This window comes from Venturia canescens, chromosome 5, assembly GCF_019457755.1.
Source record: "Venturia canescens isolate UGA chromosome 5, ASM1945775v1, whole genome shotgun sequence".
Taxonomy (NCBI): Eukaryota; Metazoa; Arthropoda; class Insecta; order Hymenoptera; family Ichneumonidae; genus Venturia; species Venturia canescens.
Genome location: NC_057425.1, coordinates 3,850,366 through 3,869,954, shown reverse-complemented (window position 1 = coordinate 3,869,954; position 19,589 = coordinate 3,850,366). Strand labels below are relative to the sequence as shown.

The window sequence follows — 19,589 nt, the reverse complement described above, 5'->3', positions numbered from 1 at the left end:
TATATATATATGGGGATTACAGAGACGTTACTCTTCGCAGTACTTTAGTTGCACGTTCGACAGAACCACATACCGCAAAACACTGCTTCGTTTCAACCAGAATCTCACGTTAATCTATTAACAACATGAGAAACTATTTATTGGTAAGTTTTTACGAACTGGTTTTGAAAAATAGTGAAATAGTGAGAATACGGTTTTTGTAGATGTGCCTCTCGTCTAAAACTGCGGTTGACTGGGATGGGATTTTTTTCAAATGGGTGCGGTTATCGAATATAATAATTGAGATACTAAGAATGGTCCTGATTATAATATCAGGAGCATTCGCTTCTTGGAGCCAATAATTACTGTTTTGGGGAGAAAGAATTCACAAAATAGATGAAGACTCTGGTACGCTACGTCAAAAAATGCAAAAGTATTGATTGGAGCATTAAGAATACATTCGAAGTTTGTAGAGCCTCATGATTATTAGGATAACATTTTATATTCCTTTTAAACGAAACCGGGAATGAAGTGACAGTGACAGCCGACAATTCTCTTATGCTGAATAAGCCTCATTTATCAGTTGTTAAATAAGCCGAGTGTAGAGTAATGTGGGCATTTAACATCGCTGTATTCGTTTTTATGAATAGTGTGTATCATTACAAGCATCCGTGCTTCTGAACCTGAATATAGTGTCAAAATCCGAACCAAGAAGTCACCGCATGTCGTTTGAGTAAACTTCTTTCTGATGAGAGATGAGATGCTTAGTATTAAAGTTAAAAGAAATGCCTTTTTTAATTGGTATAATAATTTTATTGCTAGATCGGTTGAAAATAAAGTAAAAGCTCACAGCCTAAATTTTGAGAAGCATAAAATTTCCTTTTGGACTTTCAAACACTTTCTTCATAGTCTCAGCAGCGTAGCTTTGAGAGTGGAATAAACCAAACTTTGAGATAATTCGCTCGAGGGTCCCCGTAAAAGAATAATTCTCATTATCCATTGCATTCAACCGTTTGTACAATTAAACTGCCAATTGTGGAGAAGTGTTGTCAGAAGCTTTATCCATGCTCTAAAAGATTGGCCGTGAGCACTTTTATTATTATTTCATCAGTTTTGAAATGTTGCACCTCATCATAGTGGAGCCTGATATACAATATTCCTAGGCTTGTTGAATTGGACTCTGTTTAGGATTAAACAAAACTAAGTATGGGTATCGAGACACCATGTCCATTAGGTATAAGATCAATGCACGAAACAGTTTCGAGCGTAGATACATCACTCGGCCACAGCTGTTATAATACAAGGATTGAAGGAGCCAGCAATAAGTATAGAGATGAAACGTACAATTAACAGTAATATTATATGACTAGCAATCAACAGGTGTAGACGAACGAAAGATGTTCACGAATTTTTTAGTTGTGTTAATGACAAAACCCTTTAAATTTTGAATTTGACCGAAAAGAAGAATCAGACCGTGTTTATGTTTTTTATTATTTAGAAGGAACGTAAATAATGTACAAAGACTGAAAAAATGGCGGTTTTTTAGTTGTGGAATATTTAAATGTCTAGTTGAATAATCTTGGATATTTGTTTTGGGCCCAAATGATTTTAGGTCACGGTTATTACTGCTCTAATAGCAGTGATCAATGGCGCTGTTGAGGGGACCGAACAACTATCAAAATTGACTTCAACAGCCGCGGGGAAACCAGTCTCCGATGGTAAAGATCTAGAAGGAGCTGCAAGTGATCGAAGTAAGTAATTTTTCGATTGCATTAATGAGCTTTATAGGACCCATTCGTCAATCTTTATCGAAATGTAAATAAAAACATTTGTCTATTTTTATTAAGTATGAGAAACTTAGTCTATTCACGTCGGTTTCACGCTAGCGAATAAGAAGAAGTAAAATGAGTGACTCATACTGTCTACCATGAGAACAAAAGAAGACTTAATAATATTTCGTTATTGACGAACTTCCTACAAACGCTTGATTATACCGTAATACGGGTAAAGAAAAAAATGAACGACAAAGAAGATCGTTCAATTTCTAAACAGCGTGTGAACACACCTAGTGACACACTTACTGCCCCACCCGACTTTACCACGATGGTATCCTCCTCGATACCATTGCACGAGCAAATGCACACGGCGTTGTATAACAAAATTGTTACATATATGTTTAAGTCTCAGCAAAGATGCTGTTATTAGTCATAGATACTGACCTCCTATATTTGCATATTTCTTAGACTCGTAGATCGAATATAATCAATGAATTATAATTATTCCAGTTTTAAATGTTTCTGGAGTACACATGACCTTGCGGTTTTCCATGTGTAATGTCATTTGGACTGACTCATGTATACATTGCGATAGGATTTTTCCACATGATTGCTTGTGCGTGCGGAAATATGTGTCTACTTTGACAGCGAGCATACATAAATATATGGTATACGTAGTGAGCGCTCGTAATTTAATTTCCATCATGAACTTTTCCATTATTCTACGTTGCCGTATCGAAATAAAAAGAGTGCCGATCATGTCGAGAATCTTCTATCACGTTTTTTTCTTTATTGAACGTTCGGTTGACTGGCTTCGCTATGTACAAAAGGTTTCAATTTAACTTCTGGATAGAATTTTGATGATTTCCTGAGCCGGCGAATCTTTGTGATACGATTTAATTCCATGGAGTTCTATTGATTGGTAGTGCGCTACTTTCGTTCAATAGAACTTCTAAAACTCTCACTATTAAACTGAATTTTTTCAATTGCAGCATTCTTCATTGGTAGAGAGTATGGCTATGGTAGTGGAGGCTATGGCGGAAATTATCCCGTTATCGGAGGAAACTCTCTGTATGGCCCAACTGGCAATGGTTACTACAACCATGGCAATGGTGCAAACAGCATATATCGAGGTTATCAAAGTGGTAGCGGCTATGGTGGGATCCTCGGTGGTGGTCATACTGGGTAAAAATTCAATTTTTTTTGCGTACAAAAACAAAATTATTACTCTGTTAGTGAGGGTATATAATTTTTTAAAAAACGTTTTTTAATATTTTTTGATGCTGTTAAACATTTTTACTGTCGTAAAATATGACAAAAGACAAATTTTTAAAGGTTGTTGAACTTTTTGCAGTATACACAGTTACTTGATAATTCAATGATTCGAAGTAGGTCAACAAATATATTTCTGACCATGGCAATATGATTATTACAGCTCTTCTGATTCATGCTTATTTTTTCGTCATAGGTGGGGTTATTACGGAAATGGAGGTTACGGTGGCTCCGTAGGTGTAGGTTATGGGGGTTATGAGGATGGTTACGCGGGACTCGGTGGTCGAGGATACAATCGCTGGAACAGCCTTGATGGTTACGGGGGATATGGCGGGTACGTTGGAACCGGTTATGGCGGAATCTCGGGTAGTGGATACGGAGGTTACGGAGCTTCAGGTTATGGGGCTTCATCCTATCCGTATGGCTATCGTGGAAGTACATATGGTTCCTCGAGCGGTTACCCAGGCTATCCATCGGGTTACCGGGGCTATTCTTAAATCCGAATTGCTGCAATCTGCAATGTCATATTTTTACTGTCAGTTGAGTATTTGACGAATGCTTGATAGTTTTGAACACTAATACTTTCAAGCATATTTACTATAACGTTTTTTAAAAAGAATAAATAAATATGTGAATTTGAGACTTTCCTGTTTTATGATAAAATACATGTGAATACCTTTCTCACACGGTTTTATATGCAGAACTCAGAATTATTACTCAAACCATCAGCACATCAAATGTCATAAGGTCAAGCTCGACCTTATTTACCTTGTTACATTGGTTAGGAAAAAATTTAAGCGACACTGATTTTTATATATATTTTTTAAATATCGCTTTATGTAAGGATATAATTTACGGTCAAGGGGATACTTCAGGAGGTAAATAGATCAATAGATGACACATGTTAACAAGTATTGTATGTATTTTTTAAGTCTTTTATATGTACAATCTTAAAATACATGTGGTTCATTACGTATTTTATGGCTCGTAACTGACGACAATACAATATATGAACGTAAACGTCTAGTTATGAAGTTTGATGATGCATGGAAAGATGATGCTAATAATTATTAGAGTACGAATATACCTATAAATTCCTATGAAGATATTTGACATTAAGGAGGGTGGCTACCGACGATACAATGTTGCCATGCTAAACCACGTTAAATACATTAAAAATTTCAAAATGATAAGAATTTAATAAAATTTGGTGAACATATTCTTTAGGGCCAAATTTGACAGTACAAATTTTTTAAGATTTTTCTTCTGTACAGTTATCGAGTAATTGATCACTAAAGTTCAAGTGTATAAGCATAGCGTTTCCATATATATAGGTATACATTCCGGGCATAAGAAATCTGCTTTAATCCGTAATTACTCGATGACTAAGCAGAAGAAAATTTTGAAAAAAATTGTGTCTTCGCACTTGATGTTGAAGAACATTATCACCAAATTTGATCAATTTCTTATCAATTTGACGAACGTAGCCACCCTCCTTAAGTTGGTCTGAATTGAAACGGTGCGTTCTCAATTTCTAAGAGCCATGATTGAACGTAAAGAAATTGAAAATTCGCCCTGAGTGACTGATCGCGGACCAAAGCTCTGGTATGAGAAGATAAATAATACCGTTAAGTCTTTTGAGAATTAACATTGAAATATATACATAAATAATGTCAGATAACACCGATATTAGGCCATTCCGTACCTCGACCACCGTTAGCTAGCCAGCAGCTGGTGGATCAGTTTTCTTGAGATCACGCTGGGGGCATAGTTTTTCGTTTTTTCCTTCATATTATGATATCAACGGTTGAAATGTCTGCATTTCACGATGGCTGAACGCGATTTTGAAAGAAACACAAACTTGAAGCTCTACTCATGTAATATTCAAAATCTTTTTGTAACTCGAATATTCATTCATATTTCAGCGTTCCGAAATATTTAGAAATCCAAGATTGGCATTTCCTAAAACTTGTTTAATCTGACTATTCAGGTGATAAATGTCGGCAAGTTGATTTCGAGTAGGAGCTTCATGTTGGCTACAAATACTGCACGGATAGGGGACAGGTGTAGCCAAAGGGAACATGGTTTTCATCATGTTTTCACTGTGCAATTTTTCACCGGGGCAGTATGGCACAAAAATAATGGGAATAAATCCGAGCTGACCACTGACAACAGAATTTTGTAGCAAACTAGTTTGGGTCTTAGTTTTGTTGTTGCTTTCCACTAGAACGCAAGGACATGTTAGTGGATCCGGACCGACAGGAAGCGATATAGGCTTAATATTGATGGGACCAGGTGGATGAACACCGATGGCCGTGAATCCAAGATTTGAGGCTGGTGGCAGATCTTTTACTTTTGAGTGTGATATCGATTTTTCTGGATAGGATTCCGAACGAGTACCTAGACCGTTAGGGTCAACTCGGTGTTTTATATCTGTAATTGGAAAAGAAATTGAGTGCTGCGGTCCAGATTCCATAGAAACGTTAGAATCAATCATCAATTTATGCTTGGTTTTGATATTTGCATAATCATTTTGTGAAAGAGTGTTAACATTTGAGAAAATATTTTCGCTACTTTTTCTTATGTTATGAGAACTGCTTATTGCATTATTATTGACAAAACTAGTAACAATGACCCCGTTCGGAGTCCCGATCTCTCCCGTTCGTCCCGATTTTTCTTTCTTTTGTTTTAATGTATTTTCTGACCCATTGATTCGTTCAGGAAAATTGTAGTTGATTTCCTGATCATCGTGATTTTGTATTGTATTTTTGTTAAGAATATCAAATCTGTCTAGAGTGGTCGTGAAAATATTTTTAGTGGAATCTACTACAGCATGGCTATGAACGTCGCGATCTATGAATTCATTTATAGTATCATAATCGTTATAATTTCGTGTAAAACCAACATTTTCATTTGAATCCACCGACTGAGACCGAGGTAATGGGACGACCGGGAATTTAGGTCCATTATGATGATTTCCGATTTGATCATCGGATGGTCGTCGACGTGCCGAATTATGGGGAGGTACGTAACCGGGATCACCAGGCCAAGGGCCGTCGGGTCCGGGTGAGCCGGTAGGCCACGGGCCGTCAGGGCCATCTGGTCCGACGCCCCCGACTCCTCCTACTCCGCCAACACCGCCGACACCACCAACAGGTCCTATTCCACCAATGGGACCTGTCGGTCCTTCGGGTCCTTCAGGTGCACCAGGGTAACCAGGATAAATGCCAGTGGGGCCAGTCCCTCCAGGAGGGCCGTCGGGAGCTCCGGGATATGAAGTGTTTCCGGACCCGGGCTTATTAACGGAACATGGATTAGCGGGACAAGGCCTGGCTGGTACCCCTGGGTACCCGGGGTAACCTGGAGCTCCCGGATGTCCCGGCTGATCGGGCTTGCCTGGTTTGTCAGGATGCCCTGGGGTTCCTGGATATCCGGGGTGACCCGGGGTTCCAGGATATCCAGGTTGTTCCGGAGTGCCTGGATAGCCTGGTTGTGCTGGCGTTCCTGGGTAGCCTGGTTGACCTGGAGTTCCAGGATATCCTGGGTGCGCCGGTATTCCTGGGTAGCTAGGTTGAACTGGTGTGCCTGGGTATCCAGGATAGCCAGGTGTCCCCGGAGTACCCGGCAGACCTGGAGTTCCGGGTTTGCCTGGCTGGCCCGGAGTTCCTGGTTTTCCTGCTTGACCTGGAGTTCCAGGATATCCTGGGCGGGCCGGTGTTCCTGGGTAGCCAGGTTGAGCTGGTTTGCCTGGGTAGCCTGGTTGACCTGGAGTTCCAGGATATCCTGGGTGCGCCGGTGTTCCTGGGTAGCCAGGTTGAACTGGTGTGCCTGGGTATCCAGGATAGCCAGGTGTCCCCGGAGTACCCGGCTGAGCTGGAGTTCCTGGTTTGCTTGGTTGAGCTGGGGTTCCTGGTTTTCCTGGTTGAGCTGGTGTTCCTGGGTATCCTGGGTAGCCAGGTGTCCCTGGTGTACCTGGCTGACCTGGAGATCCTGGTTTTCCTGGTTGACCTGGAGTGCCCGGATATCCAGGATAACCAGGTGTTCCTGGTGTACCTGGCTGACCTGGAGATCCTGGTTTGCCTGGCTGGCCCGGAGTTCCTGGTTTTCCTGGTTGACCTGGAGTTGCAGGATATCCTGGGTGCGCCGGTGATCCTGGGTAGCCAGGTTGAACTGGTGTGCCTGGGTATCCAGGATAGCCAGGTGTCCCCGGAGTACCCGGCTGAGCTGGAGTTCCTGGTTTGCTTGGTTGAGCTGGGGTTCCTGGTTTTCCTGGTTGAGCTGGTGTTCCTGGGTATCCTGGGTAGTCAGGTGTCCCTGGTGTACCTGGCTGACCTGGAGATCCTGGGTTTCCTGGTTGACCTGGAGTGCCTGGGTATCCAGGATAGCCAGGTGTCCCTGGTATACCTGGCTGACCTGGAGTTCCGGGTTTGCCTGGCTGGCCCGAAGTTCCTGGTTTTCCTGGTTGACTTGGAGTTCCAGGATATCCTGGGTGCGCTGGTGTTCCTGGGTAGCCAGGTTGAACTGGTATGCCTGGGTATCCAGGATAGCCAGGTGTCCCCGGAGTACCCGGCTGAGCTGGAGTTCCTGGTTTGCTTGGTTGAGCTGGGGTTCCTGGTTTTCCTGGTTGAGCTGGTGTTCCTGGGTATCCTGGGTAGTCAGGTGTCCCTGGTGTACCTGGCTGACCTGGAGATCCTGGGTTTTCTGGTTGACTTGGAGTGCCTGGGTATCCAGGATAGCCAGGTGTCCCTGGTATACCTGGCTGAGCTGGAGTTCCGGGTTTGCCTGGCTGGCCCGAAGTTCCTGGTTTTCCTGCTTGACCTGGAGTTCCAGGATATCCTGGGCGGGCCGGTGTTCCTGGGTAGCCGGGTTGAGCTGGTGTGCCTGGGTAGCCTGGTTGACCTGGAGTTCCAGGATATCCTGGGTGCGCCGGTGTTCCTGGGTAGCCAGGTTGAACTGGTGTGCCTGGGTATCCAGGATAACCAGGTGTCCCCGGAGCACCCGGCTGAGCTGGAGTTCCTGGTTTTCCTGGTTGACCTGGAGTGCCTGGGTATCCAGGATAGCCAGGTGTCCCTGGTGTACCTGGCTGACCTGGAGTTCCGGGTTTGCCTGGTTGGCCCGGAGTTCCTGGTTTTCCTGCTTGACCTGGAGTTCCAGGATATCCTGGGTGGGCCGGTGTTCCTGGGTAGCCAGGTTGAGCTGGTGTGCCTGGGTATCCCGGATAGCCAGGTGTCCCCGGAGTACCCGGCTGAGCTGGAGTTCCTGGTTTGCTTGGTTGGGCTGGGGTTCCTGGTTTTCCTGGTTCAGCTGGTGTTCCTGGGTATCCGGGGTAGCCAGGTGTCCCTGGTGTACCTGGCTGACCTGGAGTTCCGGGTTCGTCAGGCTGGCCCGAAGTTCCAGGATATCCTGGGTAGGCCGGTGTGCCTGGGTAGCCAGGTTGAACTGGTGTGCCTGGGTATCCAGGATAGCCAGGTGTCCCCGGAGTACCCGGCAGACCTGGAGTTCCGGGTTTGCCTGGTTGGCCCGGAGTTCCTGGTTTTCCTGCTTGACCTGGAGTTCCAGGATATCCTGGGTGGGCCGGTGTTCCTGGGTAGCCAGGTTGAACTGGTGTGCCTGGGTATCCCGGATGGCCAGGTGTCCCCGGAGTACCCGGCTGAGCTGGAGTTCCTGGGTATCCTGGGTAGCCAGGTGTCCCTGGTGTACCTGGCTGACTTGGAGATCCTGGTTTGCCTGGCTGGCCCGGAGTTCCCGGTTTCCCTGGTTGAGCTGGAGTTCCGGGTTTGCCTGGTTGGGCTGGGAATCCTGGTTTTCCTGGTTCAGCTGGTGTTCCTGGGTATCCAGGGTAGCCAGGTGTCCCTGGTGTACCTGGCTGACCTGGAGATCCTGGGTTTCCTGGTTGACCTGGAGTGCCTGGGTATCCAGGATAGCCAGGTGTCCCTGGTATACCTGGCTGACCTGGAGTTCCGGGTTTGCCTGGCTGGCCCGAAGTTCCTGGTTTTCCTGGTTGACTTGGAGTTCCAGGATATCCTGGGTGCGCTGGTGTTCCTGGGTAGCCAGGTTGAACTGGTGTGCCTGGGTATCCCGGATGGCCAGGTGTCCCCGGAGTACCCGGCTGAGCTGGAGTTCCTGGGTATCCTGGGTAGCCAGGTGTCCCCGGAGTATCCGGCAGACCTGGAGTTCCGGGTTTGCCTGGCTGGCCCGGAGTTCCTGGTTTTCCTGCTTGACCTGGAGTTCCAGGATATCCTGGGCGGGCCGGTGTTCCTGGGTAGCCGGGTTGAGCTGGTGTGCCTGGGTAGCCTGGTTGACCTGGAGTTCCAGGATATCCTGGGTGCGCCGGTGTTCCTGGGTAGCCAGGTTGAACTGGTGTGCCTGGGTATCCCGGATGGCCAGGTGTCCCCGGAGTACCCGGCTGAGCTGGAGTTCCTGGGTATCCTGGGTAGCCAGGTGTCCCTGGTGTACCTGGCTGACTTGGAGATCCTGGTTTGCCTGGCTGGCCCGGAGTTCCCGGTTTCCCTGGTTGAGCTGGAGTTCCGGGTTTGCCTGGTTGGGCTGGGAATCCTGGTTTTCCTGGTTCAGCTGGTGTTCCTGGGTATCCAGGGTAGCCAGGTGTCCCTGGCGTACCTGGCTGACCTGGAGTTCCGGGTTCGTCAGGCTGGCCCGAAGTTCCAGGATATCCTGGGTGGGCCGGTGTGCCTGGGTAGCCAGGTTGAACTGGTGTGCCTGGGTATCCAGGATAGCCAGGTGTCCCTGGAGTACCCGGCAGACCTGGAGTTCCGGGTTTGCCTGGTTGGCCCGGAGTTCCTGGTTTTCCTCCTTGACCTGGAGTTCCAGGATATCCTGGGTGGGCCGGTGTCCCTGGGTAGCCAGGTTGAGCTGGTGTGCCTGGGTATCCCGGATGGCCAGGTGTCCCCGGAGTACCCGGCTGAGCTGTAGTTCCTGGGTATCCTGGGTAGCCAGGTGTCCCTGGTGTACCTGGCTGACTTGGAGATCCTGGTTTGCCTGGCTGGCCCGGAGTTCCCGGTATTCCTGGTTGAGCTGGAGTTCCGGGTTTGCCTGGCTGGCCCGGAGTTCCCGGTTTTCCTGGTTGAGCTGGAGTTCCGGGTTTGCCTGGTTGGGCTGGGAATCCTGGATATCCTGGTTGAGCTGGAGTTCCGGGTTTGCCTGGTTGGGCTGGGAATCCGGGATATCCTGGTTGAGCTGGAGTTCCGGGTTTGCCTGGTTGGGCTGGGAATCCTGGATATCCTGGTTGAGCTGGAGTGCCTGGGTATCCAGGGTAGCCAGGTGTCCCTGGTGTACCTGGCTGACCTGGAGTTCCGGGTTTGCCTGGTTGGCCCGGAGTTCCTGGTTTTCCTGCTTGACCTGGAGTTCCAGGATTTCCTGGGTGGGCCGGTGTTCCTGGGTAGCCAGGTTGAGCTGGTGTGCCTGGGTATCCCGGATAGCCAGGTGTCCCCGGAGTACCCGGCTGAGCTGGAGTTCCGGGTTTGCCTGGTTGGCCCGGAGTTCCTGGTTTTCCTGCTTGACCTGGAGTTCCAGGATATCCTGGGTGGGCCGGTGTTCCTGGGTAGCCAGGTTGAGCTGGAGTTCCTGGGTATCCTGGGTAGCCAGGTGTCCCTGGTGTACCTGGCTGACTTGGAGATCCTGGTTTGCCTGGCTGGCCTGGAGTTCCCGGTTTTCCTGGTTGAGCTGGAGTTCCGGGTTTGCCTGGTTGGGCTGGGAATCCTGGATATCCTGGTTGAGCTGGAGTGCCTGGGTATCCTGGGTGTGCCGGTGTTCCTGGGTAGCCAGGTTGAGCTGATGCTCCTGGTGTACCTGGCTGACCTGGAGTTCCTGGGTAGCCAGGTGTCCCTGGTGTACCCGGCTGAGCTGGAGTTCCGGGTTTACCTGGTTGGGCTGGGTTTTCTGGATATCCTGGTTGAGCTGGAGTGCCTGGGTATCCTGGGTGTGCCGGTGTTCCTGGGTAGCCAGGTTGAGCTGGTGTTCCTGGTGTACCTGGCTGACCGGGAGTTCCGGGTTTGCCTGGCTGGCCCGAAGTTCCAGGATATCCTGGGTGCGCCGGTATTCCTGGGTAGCCAGGTGTCCCCGGAGTACCCGGCTGAGCTGGAGTTCCTGGTTTGCCTGGTTCGACTGGGGTTCCTGGTTTTCCTGGTTGAGCCGGTGTTCCTGGGTAGCCAGGTTGAGGTGGGGTGCCTGGGTATCCAGGGTAGCCAGCCGTCCCTGGTGTACCTGGGTGACCTGGAGATCCTGGTATGCCTGGCTGGCCCGGAGTTCCGGGTTTGCCTGGTCGACCTGGAGTTTCAGGATATCCTGGGTGCGCCGGTATTCCTGGGTATCCAGGTTGAGCTGGCGTTCCTGGTGTACCCGGCTGAGCTGGAATTCCGGGTTTGCCTGGTTGGGCTGGGAATCCTGGATATCCTGGTTGCGCTGGAGTGCCTGGGTATCCTGGGTGTGCCGGTGTTCCTGGGTAGCTAGGTTGAGCTGGTGTCCCTGGTGTACCAGGCTGACCTGGAGTTCCTGGGTAGCCAGGTGTCCCTGGTGTACCCGGCTGAGGGGGAGTTCCGGGTTCACCTGGTTGGGCTGGGTTTCCTGGATATCCTGGTTGAGCTGGGGTGCCTGGGTATCCTGGGTGTGCCGGTGTTCCTGGGTAGCCAGGTTGAGCTGGTGTGCCTGGATATCCGGGATAGCCAGGTGTCCCCGGAGCACCCGGCTGAGCTGGAGTTCCGGGTTTGCCTGGTTGACCCGGAGTTCCCGGTTTTCCTGGTTGACCTGGGGTTGAAGGATATGCTGGATGCGCCGGTGTTCCCGGGTAGCCAGGTTGAGCTGGTGTGCCTGGGTATCCAGGGTAGCCAGTTGTCCCTGGTGTACCTGGCTGACCTGGAGTTCCAGGATATCCTGGGTGCGCCGGTGTTCCTGGGTAGCCAGGTTGAGCTGATGTGCCTGGGTATCCAGGATAGCCAGGTGACCCCGGACTACCTGGCTGTGCTGGTGTACCCGGATATCCTGGTTGTGTAGGTGTTCCTGGGTAGCTCGGCTGTCCTGGACTGCCTGGATAACCCGATTGAACTGGAGTTCCCGGATAACCTGGTTGAGTTTGAGTTCCTGGGTAACCTGGTTGAGCTGGAGTTCCTGGGTATCCAGGTATCCCTGGTGTACCTGGCTGTACCGGTGTTCCTGGGTAGCCCGGCTGTGCTGGCACACCAGGATAACCTGGCTGTCCCGGACTGCCTGGATAACCTGGTTGAGCCGGAGTTCCTGGTTTGCCTGGCTGTGCTGGTGTGCCCGGATATCCTGGTTGTGCTGGCATTCCAGGATAACCTGGCTGTCCTGAACTGCCTGGATAACCTGGTTGAACTGGATTTCCTGGATAACCCGGCTGTGCAGAAGTGCTTGGATAGCCTGGTCGAGCTGGAGTACCTGGATAACCTGGCTGACCCGGATATCCTGGACTAATCGGCTGCACCGGTGTACCTGTATTTTCTGGCTTCGGAGGACGATCTGAATGTTCTGGTTTAGGAGGCTTATGTGTGTGACCAGGTTTTGGAGGTTTTCCAGGATGTCCTGAATGATGAGGTTTCTCTCCATGGCCCGGTCTAGGTGGTCTCTCGGCATGGCCGGGTTTCGGTGGCCTACCTGAATGACTCGGTTTATGAGGTCTTTCTTTTGGTGGTCTTCCTAAATGACCATGCTTTGGAGGTTTCACTGTGTGACCCGGTTTTGGTGGTCTTCCTAGATGTCCCGGTCTGGATGGTTTTCCAGGACTATCTGGTGTCGAAAGACTTCCTGGAGGTTCGTTCCCTTCTGGATAGTCTGGTTGAGTCGATATTCCAGGGTATACTGGTTGGGGAAGCGTTCCCGGCCCTTCTGAATGTCCCGGTTTTCCAGGTGTTCCCAGATGACCTGGTTTCCCCACACTCCCCGGTCGATCAGGACGATCCGGTTTCTCGAAGTCACTAAGAGATGAGCTCCCCGTCGTTTCTGGGGTCCCAGCTATACTTGGATTATTATCAGTCGGTTTTGGATGTTCTGTTTCATTTGATGTGCTGCCCCCGGGTTCTGTGAGTTCGAGATATGTGTTCACATTACCTGTATTGTTTATACTGCTATAGTTTTTCCACCCAGCCTATGACAGGTCTATCATATTTGTAATACCACTATGTCTGTCAAAACGGGAACGTTATTAAATAAAAAAATATCGTTCTACTCACGTTCAGATGTAGCGACTCCGGATATCGCCGGGTTTACAACAGTACTTTCAAATTGACCACAATCAGGGGGAAAATGTAAATCTCGCCATGCTGTCAGAATTCCATGATGATCGTGTTCATGCTCGCCGGCTGTTCCACTGCTTTGTTCATGATCATCCTCATGGATTTCATGCTCGTGTAGAAATATTTCCACCTTATCTCCTGGATGGACTACTCGATAACCCCACCCATCACTCAAATAAAATGTGGCCATTAGATTTCCCAAGGGATCAACGTAACCATAACATCCGTAGGTAACCCCATCTGGCCCATGGACCTCATGGTGGAACTGTCCATTCGGTTGTACTTCGTATCCATAGTCATACGTATCTATACTCAAGAAAAATATTGACATTTTATATGTATTTGAAAGCGCGGTCAAGCTTGAAATTCATGAAATATCCATATCAAAGGTGTCTGAACTCACTTGAACCGAAGTCTTGACTTAGGTACTGTGATTTCTGATCGTCGCTAATATCAAGAATCAGTTCTCGTCCGCCATCGACTGTTTGTGCCTGTATAGCTTGTAAAGCAGTTGCTGCAAGCACCTACAAACAAATGTCAGAAAATTTTTTTACCGTGGACATTGTAGGTCGACAATTTCTGTATGCTTTACATGTATGACTAGGAGTATAATAAATAAATTTTCTATACAGTTCATTTTCGCTACAGTTTATGTGTCCACTATTGGTTCGAAAATTTAATGACGTTTTTTTTTTTAAGAAAAATAAGCAAGTAGTCGTGATCCAATGAGAAGAATATTTCTATAAAAAAATATTACTCGCAACCTTTGAGCAAGATGGAAGTTATTTTAGTGAGATCACGATAATCTATTCTATGCGCACAATCATAGAAATCAACGCTAAAATAACACATATTATCACATTCAAAACGATTCATGAAGGGATGCGGGGTCCCTATTCCGCGTCCACACGGTGACTTTGTGATGTACAAGAGACCACTATAGTTAACACACAGTTAGTTCCAATGTTTCTCCCAACCACCCACTGATGAAGGCGTTATACGCTATTATATCTCCACCGACTTTTACTTGGAATTTGTGGATAACGATATCGACTATAGCATGCTTTACACGTTTCATGCTATTTCATAAGACATGTGTTCACTTCAAGAGTTTCTAGAGTATCATAACTAGAATTTCCCAAGTTGGAATGCGATAAAAATTAACCTCGAACTGTCTGTGAAGTTTAGTCATGGCCTGACCACGGGTTATTTTATACAACTATACTTTTCATTACTTATTTATCAAACATTTTTCATCATTGTTCCATAGTCATCAAGATCGAATAAAACTTATTGCTTTTGGATGTCTCTTGTCTGTTACCATAGCTTCGACAAGTAAAATGAATTGTCTCACCATCACGTATATATCGTTTGAGGAGAATATATGATATCTTGGGTATGTCTGCATCTTACTACAGTATGTCTTACAGTTTTCTACCTTCAGACAATATATCTTGCCTGACATATTGAGCCTGTCTGGTATTCGTAAGGAACCGAATAAATCATCAGCATTTATGTGAGGATATCCACGTTAGCAATACAAGCGAACACTAAAGACATGTTAAATCGTTAATTGTCATAATCAATCACCATCTGAGACTGTGAATTATTGCATCGATTTTCTATATAAATTCATTGGAGTTTATGAACTATGTATCAAAGCATCATTTCTCACTTTAGTCTAATTACAAGAACAAGAAAAATCAGTTTTTTTTCTAGCCTTGTAATTTTATTTTGTTACTTTCTGTCTTGTATAATATATTAGCTGAAATGTCGATTGTATTTATGTCACTTAGAAATCCCTAGCAGACTCGTAATTTATATATTCGATAAGAAACTAGCAATAAATTTATTATTCGAAATCATATGAATCACTATATCTTCCCAAATGTAACGCCGACTGAATGTTCTAAAACGTAGCTTGTGCCACGTAATAATTCAAGATAAACTGTTGATATATCACTCTTGAAGTAATAGGCATCGATGTATACCAAATACATGCAGCAGACGAACATATCAAGCGATCAAACATTTTATGTCTACACAAAGGTCAGGCTCAATCAATCATCGAATTTGATTGCCATATTATGAATTCCACTTTGTGGTTGCGGTTATTAAACTTTTAGCACTTTCACCTGTCACAGTAATTTTTATAGAACTGCATAATAATTTAAGGACTACGAAACGAAAAGTCATTCGAAATTTGATGAGAAGCAATTTACTCACTTCTCTTTATTTTATAGGCTATTCGTTAGACTATATTAATATATCTCCTATACAGTTGATGATACGAAATTTCGATGATCGTCGCGTGTGAACGACGACCTTGTCAATGAGCAGTGACGTGCATAACAGAACGGCCGTCTGAAGAATTCATCCGTCAAATTATGCAGCGCTGTCGGTGAGCGGCGATGGAGAAAAGTGCATGCAGTATATATAGATATTGACTGTTTGCGAGGGAGCGAGATTGAGACCAAATTTATTTTCATAACACACTACGGGCGTCTCAACTTTTTATTTGCTCATCGCCGGTGCAAGTGTGCTTGCATATCAATAGACCTATCTCCGGGTGCTCGATCGCCAATATTGATAATCGATGCAAAAATTAATTATTCATTCGTAAGCCTACGTTTTACTAACTCTTCGTCCATTCATGTGCACATTTCATTTCGAATTGTATGCGAGCGCTCTGCTCTTAACTTTCTCAAGAGGTCATCAAGCGTCGGCGCGTTTTCTTAGAGCTCCCGAAGAATGGAGGCACTAATATTGAGTCTTTTTGTTCGAAATTATTCGTTATCCGAGATTGGTCCCACGAATTTTTGCGAATTGGTCTTTTTCAATCACCCCTTCACATTTCTTAATTTCTGGCAAGAAGGAGAAGTTTAAAACAGAACTATTTCAATCGGAATGAAAATCAGGGCAGAATTTTAATCCGACGGCTATCGCTTCTGAGACACCCGGTATACGGAGTAAGCAAGTAAGAATGAGTAACACGTTAAAGACATTCTCAGGATGACAGCATATATCCTGGAGAGGCTAAATACGTCTCGGTCTTTCGCGGTGGCCTCAGGCCATCCAGCAGTGGTGAGCTATGTGCTCGTGTGCCCCAAAGATAGTTTTATCGTAGAATTAATTCTGTCTCGAAACAATTTCGTTCCCGTGACATACTTTTATATTATTAATCGATAAGTGATAATCAACGTACGAGATCTGCATGGATGAAGGTAAAACATGCGAAAACGTGTATGAAGCTTTGTGCGTGATCAACCGATAATCAAACAATCCAACCCTGTGGATTTTAACACGAATTTCGAACCGAAAGAACTCATGCTAGATTCAACAGAAGCGGAGTCTGCGCAATAGGAATTTACCTGTACATATAAGCCCACGATTCATTACTGACTACCCACCGGAACAAATTAGCTAAGCTTCGTTATTTAACTAGCCGTATCCACGCGCTGGACTCTGCATCTCGGGTGTACTGATCTCTCGGTCAGTCGTATCGCTATTGAACGCGGTTACAAACTGAGAATACTGGGATAGTCTGGCAGGAACCACCGAGAAAGATTTATACAATACCCAGCTTTTACAATCGGATTGTACCAACAGATAAGAACTCTCGAGCTGATCACGTCGAGAGATTGTCGACCGAGGATCGGCCTCTATCTTAAACCGGTAGTTGTCAATCTATTTTCTTGAGATTCTCGATACTGCATCATGTCTAATGAGATATGTATGTGCGTGTGTGTAAGATGCATGTACACATAGCATACAATTTGTTAAATAACAAGCTATTGCACAGCACGATGGTTCCTGCGCTAATGTTCAATGAGATTTCATTGTAAACTCCGAAGATCCAAGATCTCGTGTATGTTACGAAAGCTAATCTGATTTCCATCGGAAATTGGCTAAGCTTTCATTGGGAATGCTCTTATAACTTAATTTATGGTTAATTTGCAAAGTGCCATTCGAATTAATCGTAGCAATTGGCATGCTAACAAGGCTAGAAGTGCCTATTACAGAGGTTATCGTTTCGCCATTCTCAAGAAAAAAAAGTATCTCAATAACTATTTACTTGAACTAGTGTTCCCGATTGATGCGATTGTCATTGACATTCATATGCTTTACGAAAGGAATTTATGAATCAAATGTAGTTCAGTCACCTCCAGTCACTGTACCCTTTCGACGATACTATGAATGGTCTCGACATGAAAGAGTAGTAAAAGAGACAGAAAAAAGAAATAGACGATCACGTAAACGAAAGCAATGAATGGCGTATTACGAGCAGGCACTCTGCTCAATTGGTAAAGCTAATAAAAAAGTAAATCCGATCGACTAAATAAACACACGTATCTAAGTAACTGATTCTACCACTGATATGTCTCTATCTCCTTCTGCAAAACGTTTCGATATAGATCTCGTGTTATGAAAATTGTATAATTGTGAATATCACTGACAATCTCCGAAGTCTTTCATGCTCACAAAATAAACGAAAAGCGACGATCATTGTCCGGTTAAGCGTACGAATGCTTCGAACACACTTTGACCTTTCACAATACCCACGTAACGTTTGACAAAATGACAAATGGATTCTATTTTTAAAATACGCTTTCGATTTCGCTCCAGCACCGAAACACAATCGATGTATCCGTGCAGGCGTTCGAATATGATGAAAACAATTTCGTGTTCATCACATTCAAGTTAAAAATCCTTCACTCAAAAAATTTGTTCTGATTCATCCTTTTCACTGAATTTTCATTTTTCTGCAAATCCAGTCAGCTATCTCAGTACTTACAAATACAACTTAAGCGAATTTATCAATCATAATAGTGGTTTTGTTTCCAAAATAATGATCAGTATTTTCGTAATTTATACGTGCATATCGAAAATCGCTGTGAGCCCTCAACCAATCGGTGTGACAAGTATCACGAATGCATTCTAAAACGATTTAAATTGATATCCGTCCACCAAACTAAGTGAAAAATTCGTATTTTTTTAGTGTCGTGTATGAAAACTTTTGCCGTTCCACAAGTACATTATACGGGACTTGTTGAATCGACAGAAAGTATTTGATAGTGCGCTTTTCTAAATTCGAGATTGAACATATGAAAAAAAAACTGAACAAAAATTACGTATGACGGGTCGAACCCCAAACGTACCAGGGCACAGGCCACGATCCCTCCGCAGCTGTACATCCTCGCGAAATCGAGTGGCCGCGATTTGCCTCTTCTTATCCTCTTTGCCGTTTACCAACTCATTTTATGAAAAAAAAACTCGCCCACGGTAAATAATCGTACGTAGCAAAAATAAGGCTAAGGGAAAACGATGAAAATATGTTTTGAGTTTAATGAGAAAGGAGTAACTGAAAATCGCTCCACATGAATTCGATGATCGGTTTCGTATCCACGATCTATAGCGACGCAACGTGTGGCGTTCAAAATCAAGACTGAAGATGCAGTTGAACGTTTGAGGCTTATATACAGGGTGGGGGTCACCAAGGAGGACCAACACACGATCCGCAAACCCAACCGACCATCTCTCTTGGTACCCATCGTCTCATCTCTTCTCGATCTTCTGCCTTTATCCCTCCTCTGGTTTGCGTACTCGTTTTTTTCTTATTCACTCTTACCTGATACCTCTTTCGCTTCATGCCCACCGGCACATATGCTGTACTTGTATGGGCATTTATATATTTCCAACTGTTTCGTCTTTTTGTCTCATATTCACGAAACTCTTTTATATTTTCTCATTCCCTTTGAAAAAAGACTACACGCTTATGACAGTTCATCAGTGCAGCATCACAACAAACGAGAAGTTTGGATCCAATAGTTGTCAACGTCTATCCCTTCCCGCTGAAACTTTCAGCACCGTTTTTTACTTCGAATCTTTTTACGTTAGGAAACGAAACCATAAAAAAAAATCAACATTCACAGCATCGATTTTTGGCGCGTGCTACGTTCTCACGCACTACACTATCAAATCGTAATTCCAAATGGTTTCTGAGCATCGGAAATAAAAGTGCTTGTTCGCTGCATACTATGCGGCTGCTCAATGGCAGCTTCTATACGCTTGCGAATCCCTAAAGAGTCGATGAACATGAAAGTGCTTTCCCATGGACTCATTTTTGGGCGCTGAATCAACTTATTGTCAGATAGAGTTCCAGAAAACAATTTTCCAATTTTCCTACTCGTTAGATCGTATTATCCAACTAATTAATTCTCCAATGCTTTATGGTGAATAGGAATTTAAAGAATCTCTACCTCTCCCTTCCCCCTCTTCAAACAGCTCATACGTTAATTGG

The 19,589-nt window shown here is 45.5% G+C and overlaps 2 protein-coding genes across 4 annotated transcripts; one reads left to right on the top strand and one right to left on the bottom strand.

Annotated features, from left to right (window-relative positions):
- LOC122411003 (keratin-associated protein 19-2-like) lies at positions 1-3,666 on the top strand. The gene is made up of 4 exons (XM_043419516.1): positions 1-143; positions 1,592-1,730; positions 2,747-2,939; positions 3,223-3,666. The coding sequence occupies exons 1-4, from the start codon at positions 126-128 to the stop codon at positions 3,521-3,523; spliced, it is 651 nt and encodes a 216-aa protein (XP_043275451.1). The 5' UTR covers positions 1-125; the 3' UTR covers positions 3,524-3,666.
- Positions 3,667-4,404: 738 nt separating this feature from the next.
- Positions 4,405-18,718, bottom strand: LOC122411002 (collagen alpha-5(IV) chain-like). 3 transcript variants are annotated; one of them, XM_043419515.1, is made up of 5 exons: positions 18,448-18,718; positions 13,692-13,812; positions 13,226-13,594; positions 5,932-13,103; positions 5,324-5,459 (listed from the first exon to the last, which is right to left on the bottom strand). In XM_043419515.1, exons 1-5 carry the CDS (start codon positions 18,481-18,483, stop codon positions 5,454-5,456), a joined length of 7,704 nt encoding a protein of 2,567 aa, XP_043275450.1. In that variant the 5' UTR covers positions 18,484-18,718; the 3' UTR covers positions 5,324-5,453. The 3 variants fall into 3 exon arrangements, with proteins under 3 accessions (XP_043275448.1, XP_043275449.1, XP_043275450.1); XM_043419513.1 differs by having other exon boundaries at positions 4,405-13,103; XM_043419514.1 differs by having other exon boundaries at positions 4,405-13,073.
- Between the last annotated feature and the right edge of the window lie 871 nt (positions 18,719-19,589).

Bases quoted from the DNA above. Each gene is read 5' to 3' on its own strand.
- LOC122411003 (XM_043419516.1), top strand. The intron at 1,731-2,746 runs GTAAGTAATTTT...TTTCAATTGCAG, and splicing joins AGGAGCTGCAAGTGATCGAA to CATTCTTCATTGGTAGAGAG. The intron at 2,940-3,222 runs GTAAAAATTCAA...TTTTCGTCATAG, and splicing joins CTCGGTGGTGGTCATACTGG to GTGGGGTTATTACGGAAATG.
- LOC122411002 (XM_043419513.1), bottom strand. From the start codon at position 18,483: ATGTACAGCTGCGGAGGGATCGTGGCCTGTGCCCTG. The intron at 13,813-18,447 runs GTACGTTTGGGG...ATTTGTTTGTAG, and splicing joins GGATCGTGGCCTGTGCCCTG to GTGCTTGCAGCAACTGCTTT. The intron at 13,104-13,225 runs GTGAGTAGAACG...TAAACAATACAG, and splicing joins CGGAGTCGCTACATCTGAAC to GTAATGTGAACACATATCTC.